General features: G+C 57.3%; 2 protein-coding genes across 4 annotated transcripts; both read right to left on the bottom strand.

Moving 5' to 3' along the window:
• Positions 1-2,621: 2,621 nt before the first annotated feature.
• PLD3 (phospholipase D family member 3) lies at positions 2,622-20,352 on the bottom strand. Of its 3 annotated transcripts, none has more exons than XM_077318677.1 (12): positions 20,104-20,352; positions 15,887-16,779; positions 12,258-12,314; positions 10,909-11,063; positions 9,841-10,024; positions 8,673-8,793; positions 8,374-8,501; positions 7,949-8,149; positions 7,566-7,705; positions 6,694-6,859; positions 5,531-5,630; positions 2,622-4,956 (listed from the first exon to the last, which is right to left on the bottom strand). In XM_077318677.1, exons 1-12 carry the CDS (start codon positions 20,204-20,206, stop codon positions 4,757-4,759), a joined length of 2,448 nt encoding a protein of 815 aa, XP_077174792.1. In that variant the 5' UTR covers positions 20,207-20,352; the 3' UTR covers positions 2,622-4,756. The 3 variants fall into 3 exon arrangements, with proteins under 3 accessions (XP_077174792.1, XP_077174793.1, XP_077174794.1); XM_077318678.1 differs by lacking the exon at positions 20,104-20,352 and adding an exon at positions 12,923-13,049 and having other exon boundaries at positions 15,887-16,022; XM_077318679.1 differs by lacking the exon at positions 20,104-20,352 and adding an exon at positions 12,923-12,999 and having other exon boundaries at positions 15,887-16,022.
• Positions 20,345-21,768, bottom strand: HIPK4 (homeodomain interacting protein kinase 4). Its single transcript, XM_077318710.1, has 2 exons — positions 20,475-21,768; positions 20,345-20,364 (listed from the first exon to the last, which is right to left on the bottom strand). Exons 1-2 carry the CDS (start codon positions 21,766-21,768, stop codon positions 20,345-20,347), a joined length of 1,314 nt encoding a protein of 437 aa, XP_077174825.1.
• Positions 21,769-22,618: the final 850 nt, after the last annotated feature.

Raw genomic sequence — 22,618 nt, 5'->3', positions numbered from 1 at the left:
GCAGCCAGGCCGGAGCCAGGGGGCATGTCACAGACCAGCAGAGTTTTATTCTGGGGGGGGGGAGCTTTGGGGTGCATGTGCTCAGAGGGCTAGAGCAAAGCCTGTCCAAGGGGGCACCTGGAAGACCCAGCAGAGCTTTGTTCGACGCGGGGGCTTTGGGGTGCATGCCCACAAAGTTCTAGAACAAAACACCAAGTGAGAGTTGGTAGCCCTCCTGGAGGAGAAGGTACAGAAGCTGGAAGAACGCCTGTCCACACTTGGTTCCATAAAGGAGGGTGAAGAGGGCTTGGAGCCATCAGGTTGGGGCCATGGGTGAAAAGGCCCTGGCTCCTGCTGAGGCCAGGCAGGCTTCTTTGCGGCCTAGGCTCACCAATGTGTGCCCATTAAAGGATCCCACTCCTTGGGGGAGATGGACAAGCAGACAGGTCTCGAGAGACACAGGACCCAGACCACGAGTGGCCTTGAAGGGGAGTGCCCGTCCCTTAAACCTGATCTGGTACTGGACTGGTAGCCAATGCAGCTGCGGAAGGATTGGGGTAATGTGGATTCTCCATGGTGTTTCTTTTACAAACAGAAAGTCTGGTCCCTCCATTCAGCTTATTACCTAAAAACCGTAATGGCCTCATCCCAGGAAGACCAATCGTTTCTGGTTGTGGGTTAGTTTTTGAGCCCCTGGCAACACACCTGGACCTGTTTCTGAAACTATTTATCCCCAAAATAGGATCATTTATATATGATGCTAGAAGAAGTAGAAGAGTTGGTTCTTATATGCCGCTTTTCCCTACCCGAAGGAGGCTCAAAGCAGCTTACAGTCGCCTTTCCTTCCTCTCCCCACAACAGACGCCCTGTGGGGTGGGTGAGGCTGAGAGAGCCCTGAGATTCCTGCTCGATCAGAACAGTTTTATCAGTGCCGTGGTGAGCCCAAGGTCACCCAGCTGGCTGCATGTGGGGGAGTGCAGAATCGAACCCGGCTCGCCAGAATAGAAAAGTCCACACTCCTAACCACTACACCAAACTGGCTATGGATTTCCTTAACCACATGGACAAAGTGGAATTAGGTGAGGATCATGTAACCATGGATGTTATCTCATCGCATATGAATATTCCACAGAATGAGGCCCTGGAAGTGATAGTCAATACATTAGAAAGGAGGGAGAAACCCAGTCCACCTACATCTTTTTTGGTCAATATAGCAGAAATTTGTTTTTAAAAGTTTTCTTTTCCAGTTTTCTAAGGATTTCTACTAACAGATGTCAGGGACCGCAATGGGTTGCAAATCTTCCCCAGAACTGACCAATTTATTTATGAAAAAATTTGAGAAACATTCTTCATAAAGACAGTGCATATAGGAAATATATAACCCTGTATAAAAGATTTCTGGGTGATATCTTTCTATTACGGACTGGCACTGAAGATCAGTTTGTCGAATTCGTAAAATATATAACCACAGTCCATGAAACCATCAAATTTGACCTTAAATGTGACAAAATGTCTATTAATTCTCTGTCACAGTAAGTAAACAGGGTAACTGCATACATACACATGCGTACAGTAAAACAACTGTCAACTCGTTCCTTTCTGGGGATAACTTTGATCCAGACCGTCTAAAAAAGAACCTTTTAAAGCAACTTAGGTTAATGAGAAATTGCAGTCAAGATGCTGATTTTTATAAACAGGCAAAGATAACCCTGCACCAGCTATCAGAGAGAGGCTATTCCAAAAGGATCCTTAAAATGCCTTCTTTAAGGCAAGGAATACAGAAAGGTCATCCCTTCTAATCCCCCAGCAAAAGAACCAGAATGAGGAAAGGATGAGTCACATTGACCTATAACACAATTTACAATCAACTTAAAGGAATCATCCAAAAGCATTGTAAAGGTATCCCCTGTGCAAGCACCGAGTTATGTCTGACCCTTGGGGTGACGCCCTCTAGCGTTTTTATGGCACTCAATACGGGGTGGTTTGCCAGTGCCTTCCCCAGTCATGACCGTTTACCCCCCAGCAAGCAAGCTGGGTACTCATTTTACCGACCTCGGAAAGGTGGAAGGCTGAGTCAGCCTTGAGCCAGCTGCTGGGATTGAACTCCAGCCTCATGGGCAGAGCTTTCAGACTGCATGTCTGCTGCCTTACCACTCTGCGCCACAAGAGGCTCTTTTTGTTTGCATATAAGCATTCAAAAAATCTTAAGGACATGCTGGTCAAAAGTAGGATTAAGAAATCTTTCACAGATAATTCCACTGCAGATGGCAGAGACATGGCAAAAGGTTTGTTTCCTTGTGGGGATTGTGGTGCGTGCAAGCGTTATGACAAGACACAAATGTTTCAGAACTCAACTAGAGAGAAAACCTTTTATACAAGTGAGTTTGTAAATTAGAATCAAAGATTGGATTCTGTGATTCTAATTTACAAACTCACTTATGTTATTGTAAACGCAAAAGTGTTGTCTACATCAGTGATCCCCAACCTTTTTATCACCGGGGACCACTCAACGCTTGACAATTTTACTGAGGCCCAGTGTGGGGGGGTATTTTACTCCTCTACTCTCAACCACTGCCCTAACGCTCTCTGATCGCTATGGTAATGTTTAAACATCCCTTCAAAATAAGATACAGACACGCCACAACAATGAATATAAGGAACATTTTATTTTCATGGAAATTTTAACTCATGACAATGACAAATCAACGGGAACCCTGAGCTTGTTTCTCTGCCACGAGATAGTCCCATGTGCGCCTGCTGGATCGTGGATGAAGTAAAGGGCTGGGGGGGGGGAGAAGGCGTCCTTCGCGGCCCACCTCCAGTTAGTCGATGGACCACATGTGGTCCACGGCCCACAGGTTGGGGATCGCTAGTCTACAAGATAGAATGCGAAAAATGTAAATTTCAATATGTAGGATTGTCCACTAGACTGGACAAGGTTCTCATGTCAGAACACCTCATTAGAACCGGGAGGATGTCTGTCCCACTGGATGCCCCTGGTCCGTATGGAGGAAGATCTGCGCTTCTGGGTGACCGAAAAAGTAAAAGCCACAAAAGATGAGCTCCTTCACAAACTCAGGAGAAGAGCGTTTCTGGATTTATACATTAAAAACTCTGGTACCAGATGACTTGAATTCAGTAACTGATTGGATATGGCTATGAATTAATGTATGTCATCCCTTTTCAGTATACTGTGGGTTTTTTTCTGTATGTAACTCTCTAAAAATATCTAGGTCAATACTAGTGACTCCCTTCCCCCCCTCTGCATGGTTCAGCAGAAAACCATTGCATCATCCCACATTCCCCCCCACACACACACACACACACACACTCTTCTGGGTTGTGTTTAACACTCAGTTTATCCTTTAAAAGGCACACAAGAGCACAAACCAAAGAAAATATGTACATGAATAATATTTAAATATATATTTAAGAGATTGGTAAAACTGGGAACTACTAAAATGCATCTCCTTTTTGGAATAGGTTATTGAGGGCAGCCCGTTGAAATACCCTTATCTGGATAAGAACGTTTAACATCCAGCGGATATGCAAATCACCTCCCCTTGAATAATGTTATGGAACAGAATTTTTAGATCAGAAGTCTGGTAATCTTTGCACTAACCCTGGTATGTTTTTGTCATCCACACAGGAAATTATATAATATACTTGCGGAATTTTTTAAAAATGTAAAAAAAAATTGGGGAAAAACCCCAGCTATTTGTGTTGAATTTTTTAGAGGGCAGGGTTCATAAGGATCTTAGTTCTATTTATGTACATGACTTCTGCAGCTAGAATTGTTTTCACTTCTCATTGGAGGAGCCCTGATATTCCCTCAACCCAAGAGTGATTGAGGAAATGGTTGGACTATGTTGACGTTGCCAAATTATCTGCTGTTCCCAAAGACCTGGATCTTGGAAAATATGTTAAGCAAGGGGCATTGTTTTTGAATCACAGGAAAAAACCCTGACCAGACTTTGCGAAGATCTATAAAATGTAATATAGTGGCAGCAGGTTTTAAGTAAAATGTTATGTCACAGATCTAGGCTTTATGATTTCATTTGTTAGGGTTAGGAGAAAAGTCTTGAATGTATATTTGTGTTTGAGTTTTAGGTTGCTGAACTGATGTATTAGTAATGGTTATGGTTATATATATATTTTTGAAATCACAATAAAATGTTTGAATTGGAAAAAACAACAACACAGAATCACACCCGAATTCCTGGCTGAGTGCTAGACCTTCAGTCAAGGGAGGTGCGGTTCCTCTTCCGGCCAGTCCCAGGACTTCAGGCTTGGAAGGATTTATTTTCAGCCGGCTTTTCTTGAGCTAGACTGTCACTGCTCCCAAATGATTTGAGTGTGTGTGTGTGTGTGTGTGTCAGGGCAGCTGTCCATCAAGAGATAGAGCTGGGTGTCATCAGTGTGGCCCAAACGCGGGAACAGCTCAGCCAGAGGGCACATAAAGATGGCAGATGGTGTGGAGAAGAGAACTGCACCTCAGGGAGCACCACTCCTTTCTAGTGTTCAGGGAGGCAGACGTGTGTCTCCACCCCCTCTTCTCTATCTTCTATGCTGGCCCCATAAGAGGAGGGCAGGCAGGCAGGCAGGCTGGCTTTATTTAAGCATCCCCCCTTCCAACTAGGCACTTTTCTTTGTTAAAACCTTTTTTTGGTGGGGGGGGGGGAAGTGGCAACAGATTCCAGTGGGAAGCTGCCATATTTTGCTCAAGAGGCTGGCTGTTCCTCTGGAGACGTGTCTCATTGGGGGCGGATGCCGGAGGTCAGTGGCCCCCACACGGGTCATCTGTCTGGCCCAGCAAGCTCAGCTCCCGGCTGTAGCGTGAGTTCCAGTCCCGCTCAAAGGTAGCCTGCAGCTGATCTCGGATCGTCATCTGGTCCCCGGCCTCTGCCCGACTCTGCTTGACCACCAGAGCAGACCCGGCCGTGTGGAGGAAGTAGTCCCCAGACCAGTTGGATGTGCCTGTTGGAAAGAGAAGCAGGTGAGGAGATGGGGCAGTGGGGAGCCCTGCCGGCCAGAGGAGCCGGCCTTGCCCCCCGGAGAGCCAGCAAGGTGGCCGGAAGGGTCTCCCAAGAGGAATCAGTGACCTGATCCAGCCCCTTCCAGTTTTGGGGCCGTTCCTGCATCCCAGCTGAGCTCCCATTTTGGAAGAGGCTGTCCTGCCAGCCCTCATGGGCCCACTCTGACCAGGCCCAAAGCCTCTCCACCCCCACCCCCTCTTGTGGCTTCTGGGGCCCTTCTCCTCTTGCTGGGGCCCTTCTCCTCTGGCTTCAATCTTTGGAAATTTCTAAGCAGAGGCTGGAGAGCCATCTGGAGGAGAGGCTGATTCTGTGAAGGCTCAAGGGGGTGGCAGGTGACAGTGGATGAGCGATTGGGATGTGAGTGTCCCGCATAGTGCAGATGACCCAGGAGGTCCCTTCCAACTCTGTGATTCTATGATTCTAAGTAACTTCTGGGGGTCCAAACAACATCTCTCGGGGGAGGGGGGAATCAAACTCCTCCCTGCCCCAATACCTCAGCCCTCCCTGCTACTCACCAATGTATGCCACTTGATCCGACACCATGTACTTGTTATGGTTCACCCGGGCGTAGGGGATCCGGGCCTGTGTCTCATTGGCTGGGACTACGAAGAGCCTCTGGAAGAGAGAGGGGAGAAAGGAAGCCATGAAAGGATGCAGGGAGGAAAGACCCTGAGCCTGCTGGGGGGGGTGTGTGCTGGAAAGCAGGCAGCCATGGGCTCTCTAGGGCCGGAGGCAACCACCATCATGCCCCCTCTGGCCACCAACAGTGGAGAACCTGCAGTTCAGAGCAGCGGGGAAAGCCGGAGGCTAACAGTTAAATATCCCGTGCAGTCCCCACCCCAGCTTCCTCTAATGAGCGGAGGGTTCTTCCTTTGTCCCTTCAGTCCCCCCAAGGGCCCTGTGAGGCGGCTTTGTTTTCAAGCAACCTGTTTGTTTGATTCTGCACGCAGGCTTAACTCCCGGGGGAAATCTCTGCTCATTTTGGGTGGAAGAAACCATTACCCCTTAAACTGTGTGAGTTCTGGAAACCACCTCTCCTTTGGCTACCAAAGGAGCCCCGTTGACTGAGCTCTCAAGAAGCTCTAGCCCAAGTCCAGTGGCCGGTCCTTTCACTCTGGGGCCACGAGGGCCCTGGGGCCTGCTGGACAGAGCCACGGGGAAAAACGGGGGGCTCTTGAAGCCAGCCAAGGGACGGTCCCTGAGGGCGGCGTCTGGACGCTGGAGGCAAAGGAACCTGCGCCTGGCTGTTCAGAAATCCTTCCTGCGGTTGCAGCTTTTTTGACTACAAACTGTGCTTTCCTTTGAAGTCTCACAGCATGCCTGGAGATGTCCAGCCACGACGGCTGTGCTCCAAACTTCCTCGGGTGACCCCCAGAGAATATCGGCTGTGGGGTATTCTGGGGGCCAGAAGAGGCAGTGCACTGAGGACACTGATCTTCCCCCTTCTGGGAAAGGCTGGGGATTGTAGAGCCAGAAGTTGGATGGAGATGCTCCCCCCCCCCCCCCCACGCCTCCCACCCTTCCAGCCTTGCCCTGTGCCTGCTCTGGCAACTCCATTCACTTTGGCCGGGCAGCCAGGCCTCCAAGCACAAGCTCCCTCCAGTGTAGGCCTTGCAGAGAAAACACACCCACCCACCCACCTACCCGGCCGGTCCTGCCCTCCCCCGCAGACCCTCACCACTTCAATGCAGCAGCGGGTTCGATTGTCCTGCAGGGCTGCCAGCGACCGCAAGAAGGGGAACATGGTGGCCTTGGAGTGCTTCCAGCAGCCGACCAGCAAGCGGACTCGGACTCTCCGCTCGTAGGCCACCTTCCGGAGGTGGTCGTCAATCACCGGCCAGAACCTGAGGAGAGGACATGGCGGAATGGCCCCCAACCAGCAGACTGTCCACCCCCACCTCCCCACACAGCCTGTCTCCTGGCCCTCCTGGTGACGGATACGCTTGAGGGTTAGGCTGGTCCTCCGGCTCACAGGCAGGGCCTCTGCTGGGCATGCAGGAGCTCCCCGGTTTGATCCCCGTCATCTCCAGGCCAAACAGAACTAGGCAGCAGGGGACAAGGAAGGCTTTTCTCTGCCAGAGACCCTGCAGAGCGGCCCTCAGTCTGGGAGGCAACACAGACCTTGGCGGATGACACCCAGGCTCCATACAAGGCGGCTTCTGGGGGGGGAGGGGGAGTCGGTCTGGGCACCCTGTGAGCCCTCTGCCTGCTCAGCCCATGGGGTGCTTCCAGGGACACCTTTCTAGCCTGTCTCCCCAGACTGAAGTCAATGCTTGGGGCCGCCCCATACACGGTGCCTCAAGGAGAGAGGAAATCCGGCTTTATGGGCCCCAGGCAAAACCTCCTCTCTCCCATCACCCCCCCCCCCCAGTCACCAGCCAAGAGCCACCTGAGACAGGGCAGTGTACCTGACTGCCCATGGCCGGGGAGGAGTACCTCTGCCACGGACCCCTCCCAAACTCCGAGAGACCATCCCTCCCAATGTTATTCTGAGGGGGGCAGGAACGTGGGACACAGGAGGCAGCACGCCGCCCCCCAGCCCCCACTTACTTCCTGGGGTGTGAGAACTCCATGGTGGGCAAGTAGCTCATGACGGCCACGTAGACAAACTTCTGGGCCCCACTGATGACGCTCAGCACCGCCTCAAGGTCTTCGGTCCGCCCCGTTGGACACAGGGCTGGGGGGGAGCTCTGGAAGACCCACAGAAAGGGCTCGTGGGATGAGGCATGGGGAGCACAGTGACGGGCAGGGGGTCGAGCCCTTGCTTCTGTAAGCGGGATCTCTGCTCTTGGTGCTCCAGGGGACGGGGCCCAGAGAACGGGGTCATTATATGGGAGCAGATTTGGAGCACATCTAAGTGCCACGAGGGGTGGGGCCTTCAGCCCCACCTCAGCAGAGCGCACCCACCTGCAGGGCCCCATGGGCCGACTCACCGAAAGATATACCCCGGCTTCGGTGTCATTCAGCCGTAGAGCAAGGGGCGTCTCCTTGTTGTAGGGGGTAGAGAAGTTGGCGGGCCAGGGGGAGGGGATGGTAGCGTTCGGCAGGCCCAGGGCCCAGTAGACCTCGAAGAGCTTGCCCAGGTCCTGGGCCAGGCAGCTGCAGTTGTAGATGGCCACGCCCAGCTCCTTCACCTTGGAGCCAAGCAGGAGAGAGGTTTGGCCACAGCCTGCCCCGGCAGACGACCCGCAGAGGCCGTGGCCACCGTAGGCAGCCCCCGAGGCATGGCCAGACTCCCTGCACCGCCATGCAAGAGGAAGGGCCCCGACTCTCAGACCATGAGCAGCTGCTCCTGGTCCCCCTTCTCCCCCCAGCCACAGCTCCTGGCTCAGGCCGACAGGCTGCCCAGAGACGCCACCTGGGTGAGAGCCCGCCAGTCCATGTTCGCGCTTCCGAGGTAGACATGCATCTGGTCCACAATCCAGAATTTGGTGTGAAGGATTCCGGTCGTCAGCCGGGGCAGATCTACTTTGCGGATCTGGGCTCCTGGCAGGATCCAGAGGGACGGTCGTGAGCTCTGGGCACTCAGTGCCACTCCCCCGTGTGGCAGCAGAGTCCCCTCCCCGGGCAGAGCCCCTTCCTCAGTGTCCCCACTCCCCCCCCCGGGGAGAGGGCAGGGGGGGCTGGGGCTGTGCGGCCCCTTCTTCCCGCACTCACCGCTTTCCTCCAGCGCCAAGAGGTTTCTGCTGGGCATCCTTTTAGAAGGTGGGTTGACTGCTATCCGGGTGGCAATGCCTCTCCTGGGCAGCTTCAGTAGCCCTGCCAGGACTTCTTCCCCCTGCTTGCCAGAGACGGATTCAGAGGGAGGCAGCAAAGGAAGACCCACCCGCCCCTACCCCTCCTCAGGCTGGTCAAGTGGGCGAAGACAGGGTGGCCTGCCCACAGGGTGGGGGGCACTCAGGCAGCTCCTGGGTGGCACTGCAGGAGGCGGCAACCGGGATTGCTGCCGTCTGGCATCACACCCCCACCCTGTGCCCCTACTGGCTGGGTCCACAGCCGGCCTCGGGGCCACTCCATGTGCACCCAGCACCCATCCAGCGGCAGCACGAGATATTTTGCTGCCCCAAACAAGCAGCGGATTTGTTTGGCTCCAGCCTCACTGCTCCTAGGAGGAAGGCATGCTGGGGATGTTCCGTTCAACCCCCAAGGAGAACGCTTTCTTTCCAGGGGGACGGTTTGACTGGGGGAACTGCAGCCCCCCCCCAAAGTATCTCTGCCACTCCTGCCTTTTGGCCGGTAGTCCCATGGGGTTCGCCCAGCGGTGGCACATCGTTGTTGAGGGTTGTCTCCCCCACCCAGTTTGCATCCAGCCCAGGTCTGCCCCAGCGGCCCCCGGGGGGAGAACGGCCTCTCTGGGAGGAGCCAAGTCAGCCTGGCAAAGCCACCTGGAGCTGAGGTTTCATTCCGGAATGTCACCTGTTTGTCACGTTCTCCTTTCTTTCTCTCCTTCTAATCTGCCTAAAATGGAATCTGCTCTGGCCCAAAACCCTGCTTCCTACATGGCATCACCAGCGGAAGAGCACTTCTGGGAAACCTTGATTTTCATTTCTGGGTTCCACAGATTTGGGAGAATACCACGTAACTCCAATGATGGGCAGCTCCCTCCCTCCCTCCCAGCTCCGGGGTGGACTGGCATCCTCAGGCTGTGCAGTTACCAGGTTGCCTGCCAGAGGATTGATCCTGCCATGCTGCTGAGCCACAGGGCAGAGAGCTGCTCCTGCCCCATGCGCACACCCCTTCCACCAGCAGACTTGGCTCTGCAGCCCGAGAGGAGAGTGGAAGCTGAGGAGGCCACCCCTGAGAAGGGGTCCTGATCCTTCTTCACCTGGCTGGCTGAGGGATCGTGGGTGCCTGTGTCGTTGTTCTGGAGAGACCAGTAGAAGGCGGCAATGTCCACGGTGCTTCTGGCGTCCGCAAGGAGTTCCATCCAAGCCCCAAAGGTGGACGGGTTGGCGGTGGCATTGTCCGCATACACCAGCCCTTCCGGGATGCTTTCCACCAGCACGATCCTAAAGAGAGCAAAGGCCTCTGGAGGAGGGGGGGCAGCAGGCAGGACTCACCCCCCCCCCCAGCTCATTCCACCAATTCCCCTTTAGGGTATCTTTTAGATCCAGGTGGGTGGGTGGCCAGGTTGGTCTGAAGCAGCAGAACAAAGTCTGAATCCAGGGGCACCTGGAAGACCCACAAAGTTTTATCCTGGGTGTTTTTGTCTGCATGCACAAAGAGGAGCATCAAAGACCACCAAGTTTTATTCCAGGTGCAAGCTTTTGTGTGCACGCACCATCTGAGGAAGGAAGGCTTCGACCTTGGTCTTAAAGGTGCCCCCAGGCCCAAACTCTCTGCTGGGGTCTTCTTTCCTTCTGGGAAAGCCTTCTGGGCTCTGAGGCCAGGCCTGTTTTTTAGTCTAGCCCCACAGACCCACATCCCACAAGGTCAGAGCTGAATTCCTTTTTTGGGGGGTGCTCCTGAGAAAAGGTGGCACAGAGTGGTAAGGCAGCAGACATGCAGTCTGAAAGCTCTGCCCATGAGGCTTGGAGTTCACTCCCAGCAGCCAGCTCAAGGTTGACTCAGCCTTCCATCCTTCCGAGGTCGGTAAAATGAGTACCCAGCTTGCTTGCTGGGGGGTAAACTTTAATGACTGGGGAAGGCACTGGCAAACCACCCCGTATTGAGTCTGCCATGAAAACACTGGAGGGCGTCACCCCAAGGGTCAGACATGACCTGGTGCTTGCACAGGGGAGACCTTTACCTTTTACCTGAGAAAACTTGTGTTCTCAGGACTGAACGTTGATGTCCACCCAATGGAACACAGGAGCTCCTGCAGCAGATGGCAGGAGCAGCCCTGTTCAACCCTCCCCCCGGGGGGGGGGTCTGGTGGGAGGGTGGCCCTCACCTGCAGGGGTCACTGCAGGGGTTGTCCAGGGAGGCGGCAGCCATCACAGTCTCCCCCTGGGTGGAACCGTAGGAGGGCAAGAGGAAGGTCTGGATGAGGAGAGCGGCCAGCAACACGGTCCCCAAAGCAGCCATCACCAGGAGGCAGTGGAAGTGCTGGCAGAGAGAGCAAGAGAGACAGTGAGACTTTCTATCCTGGGACTCACACCCAGGACCACTTCCCAGCTCTCCAGGAATGAGCTGCTACAACCGCAAGAGAGCAAGCCAGAGCTCTGCATGGCCTGCTGCCCCCCCCCAACCCCCCACCGTCTCGGCTTAGGCCGGCAAGATCCCGAGGAGCACCAAGGTCTCTGCAGAGAACCCTGGGCAGGGTCCGGCTTCTTCCTAAACGCTTTTCATAGTCATTATCGGTTACGCTAAACGCCAACAAGGATCAGCTTAACAGGGAGGGCATGTGGCTAGCAGGAGAGCTTCTGCTGGGCTTGGCCAGAGCTAAGATCGGGTTTCTCCACCTGCCTCTGCACCTGCCAATCGGTGCTCCGGGGAAATCACACCGTGCCCACCCAATACCACGTGAGGAATTGTTATGGGCAGTATTAGAACGTGGCATATTCCGACGTTTTAATTTAAACCTGGTTTTATATGGGATCTTAGTATTTAAAATACATTGTAATCCACCTTGAGTCGTCTGAGACAGGGCAGAATAGAAACTGAATGAAGAATAATAAAGATAATTAAGGTCCCCGGTTCAATCCCCGGCAGCATCTCCAGGGAAAAGGGCCAAGCAGGAGGGGATGGGGGTACCATGGCCAGCTGGAGCAGGTGGGAGCCGAGGGGCTGGTTGAGCCCATGGCAGGTTCACATGTGTCCGTGTGTGCCCCACGAGGAAGAGATGGTCCCCCACCTGATGCCCCACCGAGGTGTCTGTGATGAGGATCCCCCACCAGGCCCCTTCCACACCTGGAAGGCCGAATTGCCATCTCCCCAGTATACAGTTGGGGGGGGCTGAGGGCCAATGGGGGTAGTGGTTATGGGAGGGGGGGTGAGGAGGCTGAGAGGGGGTTTTAGGGCTGTGTTGGTTTTATATTAATTGTTGTGATCCGCCGTGAGCCAGCAGTACTGGAAACGCCAGAATATAAATGTAATGATAATAATAGTGCCATTTTCCATTGTTGCCAGGTTGCACTTGAGAGACTTCAGACAATTCCGGGATCTTTAAAAGAGAAAGAGAACTCCTCCCCACACCCCACACCCCACACCCCACACCCCTACCCTAGAGTTTCCACTCAGGCAGGAAGGCCCCGAGGGCAGAAAGGGCTTCCCTTGGCCGGGACTGGGAAGGAAACCTACTTGAGGGGCCAGGCCGGTGGGTTGCGGCTCCTCAGGGCTTCTTCGCAGGACCTTCAGCTGGAAGGACAGGAGGAGGAAGGCGGTTCAGGCCGACAGGGAGAGGAAGCGGCCTCAGGGCCTGCGCCGCCAAGGTCCCGTGGACACACGAGCCATCCCTCCCCTGCGCAGCCACCTTAAGCAGTGCCCAGGGGGAGCCGGGACCAGCGGCCCACCCACACAGCCACCACCACAGGGATCACGCAGAAGCACCACGCCTGGCATGGACCCTCCCTTGGGCCTGCTGTGGGAGCTGGAGGACCTCCCAGCTCCACTCTGAAGGAAGCGACGGGCCCCTTCCGAAAGGCTCACCACTGGTTCAGAGACCCCCGCCCCCTGCCTGCCCCGGGTTCCATTCCATCATGGTTTGGCCTTAGCTAAGGGCATCCAAGGGCATCCTGTTTGTGTCACTCTGTTTTTCCAGCATCGCTTCTTGCACCAGGGGCTGCCGGGCCTCAGGCAAGGTGCTTGTGTCCACAGTGTCCCCCCCCCCCCGTTCCAGGATCCCGGCCCTACCACCTTGTCCGCCGGATGCTTCTGCTGCCTAAACCAGTCCATCGTCGTCCTTCACGTTTTGTGACCCTCTCTAAACAAAGTCAACCAGCTCCACTGAGGCCGACGGGGATTACCTGCTGGAAGGCTCCGTGGAGCTTCATTTCTCCCGCAGTGTTGGGGCCACCGAGGCAGGAAGAACCGACCCGCGAAGCTGCAATAGACACAGCTCAGTGACTGAGCCTTTGTGCCTTCCTTGCAGGGCTGCAAATAGCCGAAGAGAAATGAACTCCTGCTTGCCCTCCTGCCCCTCAGAGGGCAGCTCTGCACCAAGCTCCTTCCTGCCCCACTGTTCCACTGCCAAGGATGCCCACCGCAAGCCTCTTGCAGATTCTGGGCGGCAGTGCCAACCCAGGCCAGGATGCCAACTGCGATCCTGCCTGACCAGGGAGAGAGGTGTGGGGGGGGTGGCGGGTCCTTCTGGGACTGGGACCCAGCTGGGAAACGGTCCTGCCAGGACTCTGGGGAGCCTCCTGCCTCCCGCTAGCCACACAGGCACCTGCACAACTGCTTTCAGGAGGGGCGGTCCTGCTCCCTGACTGAGGGGGCCATTTGGGTCACCGGCTGGAAGGCCAGCAGCAGCTGCCAGGCTGCCCCACCAGCGGCCCCTGTCATCTGCCCAGAGAAGTCCTCACGCTGACTGAGCAGCAACCAGGAGGAGGGATTCAAGAGGCCCACGCTTTGCACCCATTCAAGTGGGTGGCCGTGTTGGTCTGAAGTAACACAATAAAATCAGAGTCCAGGAGCACCTTTAAGACCAACAAAGATTTATTCAAGGCGGGAGCTTTTGTGTGCAAGCACTAGTGCTTGCATTTGAAAGCTCACGCCCTGAATAAATCTTTGTTGGTCTTAAAGGTCCTATTGGACTCTGATTTAATTGTGCTTTGCATCCAGTGCATCGAAAGTGAAAAGGCCTGTTTTCAGGGGGGCTTCCCAAGGAAGAAGAGCTGCAGTGGGGGGAACAGGGCCTGACATCACATCCCGAGGAATCCCCCCCACCCCCATGGAGCTCTGCACCACACCACCAAAGAGGAAGAACGGGAAAGCCTGTCTTGTGCCAGGAGGGAGGAAGACTCCCCTCTGCTCGCAAGAGCTGGCAAGTGTCCACATGCAGATCTTAAGCAACCTTGTTTTCTGAGTCATGAGGTGACTCAGGGGGTGGGGGGGGGTGAGTTCCCCCTTCCCCCTTTGGTTTCGGAAATCCTCCTCAAGATCTTCAAGCTGTTTCCTGGACAAGCCCTTTCCACTGGTTTCTCCAGTGTTGGCCCATTCCTATTCGATTGAGTGGGGAGGAGGGAGCAAAACTTGGCCCCCTGAATTGCTAACCAGTGAAGGGAAGGTGTGTGTGTGGGGAGGGGGGGTTGTCTCTTCACTGCCTTTTGGGGGCCCCTCTTGTTTCTCCTTGTGACCCACAAGGAAATGCTGTGGAGACGAGGGGTCTGCTTTCTTCTGGAAAGGATGGGGGGGTTCTTTCGAGAGACACATTATCCAATTGGGAGCCCCCAAATAAGCCGCAGGTCCGACCTGGTGTGATAACGTGCCCCCCACCCCCTGTTCAGCTTACCCCTGGGACCTGTTTGCAGATGTGTGGAGGGCATGCCCCTGTTTGGAACTGGATGTGAGCTGGGGGATGGGGGTGGCTTAGGCCGGGCTGTAATCTTTGGAGGCAGGAAGGAGGCGATTTACCAGTGTCTTTTGGGGTCTAGAACCACAGAAAAGCATCTGGGAAGTGGGCACCAATCACAGGAAAGAAGCTGGTGCAATCAAAGCTCCCAGGAGCAGAGGAGGGGGAGGCAACTCAGCTGAGATGGGCTGGCTCCGGCACCACTGGGACTCTTGCCCCCACCTACCCCCCCCCCCACACACAAAAAAAGAAGTCAGTCCCGGCTCCCACCCATGCAAGACCTAGCCCAGTGCTGGAGCGTGGCAGAGGCAGCTGTGCCCAGCAAATACAAGCCTGTGTTCCCCCCGGAGGCTCCCGGAGCCTGACAGCCCCCAAGCCCACCTCTCCCCTGGCATCCCATCCTGCCCCCAGGTTGGCCCCTTGGCAGAGGCCTCCCCTTGGACTCAAGATGGGCTGAGAAGATGAAAGTGAAATCCGCAGGAGAAGGAAACTGGGGCCAGGCTTGAGGAGGGGAGAGACTCCACTGCCCTCCAGGGGCTCACCTGGATCTTCTTCCCCCCCCCCCCCCAACCTGGGGCAAGTTGCGTGACCGCCCTCCTCACCTGCATGGACCCCACCAGGCCCCTCTGCCAAGAGGCCACCCCCTTAATCTCACAGGCCCCATGGCCTCAGAGGCTCAGCAGACTGGTCCCAGTTGGCACCAGAGTGGGAGATCCATCATCTCCCCCCCCCCCCCCGTCCTGAGGGAGTCCAGGCTGGCCAGGGAGAGGCAGGCCAAGGGGCAGGCACTCTGTTTGTGGAAGCCCCCCCTACAGACACACACACACACACACACTGCAGGAGCTCTGGAAGAAAAGCAGCAGCAGCTCCGCACCTCCCAAGGTGCAGCCCAAAGGGGTCCCCGCCGGCTCCACCCCCCACCCCAATCCCACAGCCCTCCTTCTTTCCTTCCTCTCCCGCCCCTGGGAGCCCCCGGCCGCCGTGACCGAGCTCGGCGGGGACGCGCCCTGGGATCCGGACCCCCGCAGGACCGGCCGACTCTCGCCCCCACCCCGCCCCCTCTCACACCTCATCTGGCCGCGCAGGAAAAACCGGCGCCGACGAGGCGGAGCCCGGGGTAGGGGAAACGCGGGGCAGTGCAGGGCAGGGGCGCTTGCGAGGGCCGTAGCGCTGGCACGGCGGGCCCCCTCCCACGGCCGGCGGAGCCTCGCCTCACCTCGCCTCCGGCTGCTGTCCCCGCCGGGAGCCCAGCCCGCCAGAGGCGACGGGGGAGGCGGGCGGCCAGGGCGGTCGCCGCGGGCTGCGGGCCGCAGGGATCCTCTGAGCTCGTGCAGAGTGCCGGGGGTCCACAGGCGAAACCCAACCCGTCTCCCACCGCCACCCCCACCCCGGGCTGGCGCGGCGCTACCGGTCTCACCCTGCCTCGCTCGCTGGGCGCCCTTTCTCCCGACAGCCCAGCTGGACGGCGGCCAAGAAGGCGTGAAGGCAGGGACGCCGGGCCCGCCCGCCCGGCCGCCCCGCCCCCGAGCACCGCGGCTCCCCCCCTCGGACCGTGACGTTGCCTCTCGGGAGGGGAGCGGAGGGCCGGCCGGCCGGGCGGGCGGGAGGAAGGAAGGAAGGAAAGGCGCGGCGAGCGAGGCTGGGCGGCCCCAGGAAAGGGCTGCCTCCCCCGACGCGCTCGATGGTGCCTTCCGCGGAGGGGGGCGGGCCCGGGGGAGCAGCAACGGGGGTCGCGGGCGAGGCGGGGCCGGAGAGGCGGCCAGGGATTGGGGAGCCCGGGGGCGGGCGCATGGTCGGCAGCGCTTCTCCTTTCCTCCGGAGCCGTCTCCGGGCAGCCGTCGGGGCAGAGGAGCCGTGCGCGCCAGGAGGCGTCGGGGGCGGCGCTGCAGCCGGGCCTGCGTGCTTCCCCCCTCCCCCCCGGGTCCCGGCGGCGCGACGGGGGCTCGGAGCAGCGGGCGAATAGGCAGGGGCTTTTTATTGGCGCGCGCGGCTCCCTCCGCAGCGAGGACCAGCCTATAAATCTCCGGGGCTGCGGTGACGGGCTCTGCCGGCCGGCAGGCCGACCTCTCGTCTCTCCTCCTCCTCCTCCTCCTCCTCCTCCTGGTCCGGGCCCGCCGGTCAGTGGTGGCTGGCGATGTGTGGCAGGAAGGGCTGCAGCGGCGGGCGGGCCCGGGGCCCGTGCAGCGCCGCCACCGTCGGCAGGGCGTTCCTTTCCAGGCCGGGCTCCGCCAGCCAGTCGTCGGGGGGCTGCCAGCTGTTGTGCCCGGGCGGCAGGCCTCCAGCGGGCTCGTAGACCTCCGGCGGCGCGCGCTGCCAAAGAGAGACCGGGAAGGGGGGAGGGGGCGACACACGCGCGCGCGTTACTCTCCCTGTGGCCAGTCTGGCCGGCGAGCTCTGCCCGGGGCTTCAGAGTCCTCAGCCCCAAACGGGCGTGGTGGGGTGGGAAGCAGCAGCACCCGCCCAGCCAGTTCCTCCGGAGGGTCAGCCACAGGGCAGAGATGCCGAGGCTCTGCTGGATCAAGCTCATCCCGCATCCTGTCTCTCCAGTGGCCAATTAAAGGGCAGGGAGGCAGACTAGGGAGGCTCCATCTAGGCCAGCAGCCAACCAATCTCCTATACTGGCCAACCAGTTTCTCCGGAGGGCCAGCAACAAAGCAGAGAGGCTGAGACCCTAGCCGGTGATAGCAAAGATTTCTTTTCCTGCAGCCCCCTCCTCAAAGAGTGCACTCCCAGGCTGCTTGGTCGGAACAGGGCTGCTGCCTTCCCCCCCCCCCCCCGCCCATCTTGTCCCCCTGGCCATCACATTCAGGGTTAAGCCTGGCTGGACGAGGGCCTAGGGCTGGGCCCCTCCTACTGCAGGGTGGCTGCTTGGGCACAGGCCTCAGGACGGAGGCATCTCTTGGGCACATGCCAAGCTGAGAATCCCAGCAGGTGCCGGGCAGGCAAGCCAGGGAGCCCTTCCCTTGCTGCACTAGGCATGGATTTTGAAACCTCTTTGTCTCCTATTCACCTCCCCACCGCACCCCCCACACACACACACAGATACCTCCTGCCTATGGAAGATGGCTGGGCACACACTCCAGCTCCCCCAAATCCCTCCTGTGCAGAGAGTCAGAAGTGGACTTGGTGGCACTGTAGCTCCTGGGGAAAGGATCCGTGCTGCCGTGCTCGCTCTTTGCTGCCGCCCTGGTACGGTGGACAGCGCTAGGACCTGTGCTCCCCCCCCCCCCCCGCAATGGCAGGGATTTCCCCATCTCCTCCCCACTTCCTGTTTTTGACTCAGCCTGATCTGTGTGTCATCACCGGAGCCTGCTTTTCAGTCCTGAATACTTGGCTTTCTCCTGCAAAACTGACCCAAACACCAGCTCGCTTCTGCAAAAGCCTTGCAGCCTTCGGGGGGAGGCGGGGTATAAATATAAATATAATAATAAAAAATATAAATATAATAAAAAGTTTAAAATGTGTCTTCTCTGGGATTGCTTCCTGCTGCCTCAGCTCTTGGTTTCTCGTCTGCTGACCCAGGGCGTGCCAAACTGGTCAGAGCTCTTCTTGCCTAGACTGTGAGTTTTCATGCCTTAGTAACTTCCGGAGCAGACTGCTACAATGTTCCCTCTGGGAGACTGCCCTTGAAGACTATAGGACTGCAGCTGGTGCAAATTGCTGCTTTCCCCCTTTGGCCTGGCAGCATCGCCTTGCCCCGTGCCAACTCAACTGCGCTGTCTACTTGTAGGTCTTCCAGACTGGCCTTGGCCTTTGGAGCCCTACAGAGACTGAGCAGCAGGCTCACTGCCCTCTGCATGGCAACCCCTCCCTCCCTCCCCCCAAGATCTCTGGTCAGTTGAGAGGCCCTGCGTCAGAGCCCTCCTTGCAGGGAGGCTAGGTTGGTTTCATGCAGCACCAGGGCCACCTCAGTGGCTGCACTGGAGCATTGGTGTGCACCAAGCCATCCCACCCCTACCCCAGAGAAGTCAGCCAAGCTGCATGTTTCACAGGGAGGGGGAGGAAACGGCTTTGAATTTGTTTGGGAGCCCCTTTGATATGACAACTAGATGCAACTTCAGAAGCACCTCAGAGACCAACCGGATTCAGGCAGTGTAAGTTCCCAAGAGTCAAAGGGTCCTTCATCAAGTACCTGGAGAAATCTTCAGGTAGGTGGCCATGTTGGTTGGAAGCAGCAGAACAACGTCTGAGTCCAGAAGCCCCTTGAAGCCCCACCAAGTTTCCTTTTGGGTAGACGTGCTGGTACACATGAGAGCTTGTACCTTGAATGAACCTTGGTTGGCCTTTCAGGTTGCCACTGGACTCAGACTTTGTTCTGCCCCAAATCTGCTTGGTCTCCAAGCTGTTCCTGGACTTATTTCCAGCCATAATAGCTGCAGATCACACAGCTGCCCTCTTAAACTCTTGACCGAAGTCCTTCTTAACGGCTTTGCTTCTGCTGCCTTTGGGGGTGGTTAGATTAATGTCTTCCCGCCAGACTAATGTCTTTTGTGGCTCTCCCTTTTAGTTGGTTGTGCTTCGCTAGGCCAGCAGCCCCTCCCCCCCATGGCCCCCTCCGGCCAGTATTGTGGCTATGCGCCTTCTGGAGGCGGGAGAGATGACACCTCCACAAAGAGCGTCACAAGGTGGGCTCAGGGCTCAGCTTCCTTTACGAGAAGGTGGAGCAGTTACCATGGAAGGCCATTGCCAACCATCCCTGCTGCTGGACTGCTCACCTAGCCTGAACACGGCGGGCTCTTTTGCCGTTCTGAATTCGGCCTCTGCTGCCAAGGCTTCCCTCTGAAGCATCGGGCTCCTTCCTCCTGTTCCCAAGGTGGTACAGAAGGGGCTCATGGGCGCCCCAAGAGCCAGAGCTTTCGTTCTTCCGGGAGGCCTTTCCTTGTCCCTGCTCACTGGCTCTCCCTGCACTGGGGGCCAGCCAGCAGGGCTACTTTCTCGAAGGTGGAACAAGAGCTTGGCTGGATGGGCCCAGTGGGTGTTTCACCGCGAATCATGGACCTGCCAGCCCCAGCACACCCCAGAGATGTCAATGACTCCTGTGAGGAAGAGGCAGCCAGCAGACCTGGCCCAAACAGACAGCCAGTGAGAAAGACACTGCAAGTGGAGGTGGTCTCTGAGGAGCAAGGTACCCATACATTGGGACCCCGGCCCTGGGTTGGCAACAGAGAGCTGTTTGCCGGCCTCTTCATCTCCCCTGACCCCAGAGCCATGGAAACAGTGCAAGAGGAGGAACAGGAGGAAGCTGCAAGACAGAAGGCACAGTGATGGCAGCACAGCACAGGCTCCCCACCAGCAGTGAGGAGGAGTGTTTGCAGGAGCAGGGCTGGGATGGTGCTTGGCAGATGCTTGTCACGGTGACCCAAAGCAGCAAACAAGGAAGAACCCCTGACCTTGCAGCCTATCTGGCCCTGGCCTGTGCTCTAGAGCTCTGGTTTTGGATTTCCCATTGAATGTGAAGCTGTGAGTGTGCTTGAACATGGGTCTGGACCCCAGAGTGATATTTTGACTACCTCTTTCTGCCTGCATATGGAACCCTTGCTGGAGATAGTTGGACCGGGGGGGGGGGGCAGAATTCTTCCTTTAGCATGAGGGCTTGTTTCCCTGTGGCCAGGAGAATGGGGCACTTCCTGTTACCTGCGCACTGGGCGAAAGCCTCAGGCCTTGGGTGAGGCTGGGCCCCTCCCTGGTGCTGGGCTCTGGCAGGGAGGTGCTGCTGGTGTTGCTCCCCTTCTCCCATTCCGCTGCATCCTCGGGCGAGCACTGCCCCAGCAGGATAAGGTTGTCGAAGGAGAGGTCGGGCTGCACGTGCTGGGAGGCCTTGCGGTGCTTGGGACTGCTGTGCCGGTTCCTGTAGTAGGCCAGGATGGGCTCCTGCTCATGGCGCAGGCAGAAGTTCTGGTGGAGAGTTTTGCGCCGGCTGGTGGCTGCCTCTGCAGGGCCGGAGAGGGGCTCATAAAACCCCCTGCTGGCCCCTTCGTCCCATACCGCGAGGGGCAGGTCCCGGCTTGCCTCGGCCAGGCTGAGGTCATCCATCTGGCTGGTGGTCCGCTGAAGGCTGTGGGCGTTCTCCTCTGGGAAGTGCTCCTGAGTGGCATAGAAGCGTTCTTCTTCCAGGGCGCCGTAGGGTTGCTGAGCCCTCCTCTCCTCCTCCGCTGCTGCCGCCGTCTCCCCACACGCCTTGCCGCTGCTGGGCATGGACTCCTGGAGACTGTGTAGGCACAGGGTGTAGTACTGGGTGAGGCTGTAGTTCTGCTTGAGGGACTGTGTGGAGATGTAGGGGTGCTTCAGGGCTGCGCTGGGGGTGATGCGCTCGTGGGAGTCCCACGTCAGCATCCTCTTGATGAGCTCCACCATGCTGCGGAGGTCAAAGTACTCAGCCAAGGCCTCAGAGTCTGGGTAGATCATCTTGTGGACATTCAGCGTCTCCATCTGGTCCAGAGACTTCAGGACGTACTTCCTTCTCTCCACCGACTTCACCTTGGTGTCGGCCAGGTACTCGGTGGGGGTTTTCAGCTGCCAGCCATTGACCGCCTCCTGATGCTGCCCCCGTTTGAAGAAGAGATGGGCCTTCCGGGCTGCGTTGAGGATGGTGTGCCGGGGCATCCCTTGGGTCTCGCAGATGTACCGGATCTGGTCGTACTCATTGTTCCCAGGGTAGAGCGGCCAGCCAAGGTGGAGCTCTGCCATGACGCACCCCAGGGACCACACGTCCACTTTCTCGCAGAAGGGCAAGCCCAGCAGGATCTCCGGGGCCCGGTAGAACCGGGACTGGATGTACGGCTCTTTGACGTAGCGCACCTCGTTGAAGATGCTGGCTGAGCCAAAGTCGATCACTTTGACATAGAAGGGGTGCCTCACCTGGTCGACCAGCATGATGTTCTCGGGCTTCAGGTCTGCGTGGATGATGGACAGCTCCTTCAGCTTGGCCAGGGCTCGGAGCACCTGCGTGGTCACCGTGCGGATGTGCCGGATCGGCAGCGGGGAGAAGTTGTGCTCTTTCTGGAAGTCAAAGAGGTTCTGCTCCAGGAGCTCAAAGACCAGGTAGAACTTGAGCTCGTCGTGGAAGAACTCGTGGAAGTGGACAATGTGTGACTCCTCCGCGTCCACCTCCGCCATGGTCTGCAGCAGCTTCAGTTCGTTCTTGATGATCCGGCTGCGGTAGGAGTCGTTCTTCAGGATCTTGATGGCCACCATCTCCCTGCTGCTCCGCTTCCAGCTCTTCACGACTTCCCCAAAAGTGCCCTTCCCCAGGATCTCAAACACGTCGTAGTAGTCAGACGCCGTCTCGATTGTGACCATCGTTCTGGGCTCGCCCAAGCTCAGAAACACCACAGGTGCAAAGTGCCTTCTGGCCAACAGAGGTTCAGCTTCCTTGGAGCAGAGAGAACCCCGGCCCTTCTCCGGAACAGCAGACGATGTCACAGTCAGCTCAGTTCCATCGTTGCCGTGCTAGGAAGGTTCTGTTGGGGAGCTCCTTTGGAGCTGCTGATGGGACTCCTTTCCTGAGTCCAGGGTGTGCTGAGCCAAGCCCTTCCCTGCAGCCGCTTCTTGCAAAAATCGGGAACAAAAGCTTCTTCTTCCTACGGGCAGCGTTTGGGTCAGACACAAGCACAGAGAATCTCTCTGGAAGTACCACAACGAAGGGGACCCTCCTCTTTTATCCCTCCCCCCTTTGCAGAAAGGGGCTTGACTGATCAAAGACCTCAGGTGCTCTAGCACTGCCCTGGCCCCTCCTCTGACCCCTTTCTTGCTGCTGCTTGAAGGCGAGCAAAAGGTGCACAGTTTGGGTGCAAAAGGGGACTGAATTTTGTTACTGTGCATTTTGCAGGCCTTTGGAGGGAGAGTAGCTGCGTATGAGAGGCAGGAGGCAAGCAAAAGGACAGGTGAGTTTTCTAGGATGCTGGTGGCTGCGGCAGCCCCTCTACAAACCTGGCTGGGAGATGGCCGGGAGTGCACTTTGCGCTTCCGCCCCGCTGCTTTGACCCACGGCCCCGTGAGCAGTAGGCTCACTTACCAGATCTTACAGACGTCCTGGGGAGCTCCTTGTCCCCCTCCCTGGGCAGAGGGGTCCTTGGGGACAAGGGGAGCCCATTTCCAAACCCTCTAGGGACCCTGGGCTCTCTGAGGGACCTTGGGACCTCTGACTGCG

Source organism: Paroedura picta, unplaced genomic scaffold (genome assembly GCF_049243985.1).
Source record: "Paroedura picta isolate Pp20150507F unplaced genomic scaffold, Ppicta_v3.0 Ppicta_v3_sca21, whole genome shotgun sequence".
Lineage (NCBI taxonomy): Eukaryota > Metazoa > Chordata > Lepidosauria > Squamata > Gekkonidae > Paroedura > Paroedura picta.
This window is presented reverse-complemented; position numbering and strand designations above follow the sequence as displayed.

Bases quoted from the DNA above. Each gene is read 5' to 3' on its own strand.
- PLD3 (XM_077318677.1), bottom strand. From the start codon at position 20,206: ATGGGAGAAGGGGAGCAACACCAGCAGCACCTCCCTGCCAGAGCCCAG. The intron at 16,780-20,103 runs GTAACAGGAAGT...TCTCTTTGGCAG, and splicing joins GGCTTTCGCCCAGTGCGCAG to CGCGCGCCGCCGGAGGTCTA. The intron at 5,631-6,693 runs GTGAGGGTCTGC...TCTCTCTTCCAG, and splicing joins CCCGCTGCTGCATTGAAGTG to AGGCTCTTCGTAGTCCCAGC.
- HIPK4 (XM_077318710.1), bottom strand. From the start codon at position 21,768: ATGGTCACAATCGAGACGGCGTCTGACTACTACGACGTGTTTGAGATC. The intron at 20,365-20,474 runs GCCGGGACCTGC...ACTCTCCACCAG, and splicing joins CCTCAGCCTGGCCGAGGCAA to AACTTCTGCCTGCGCCATGA.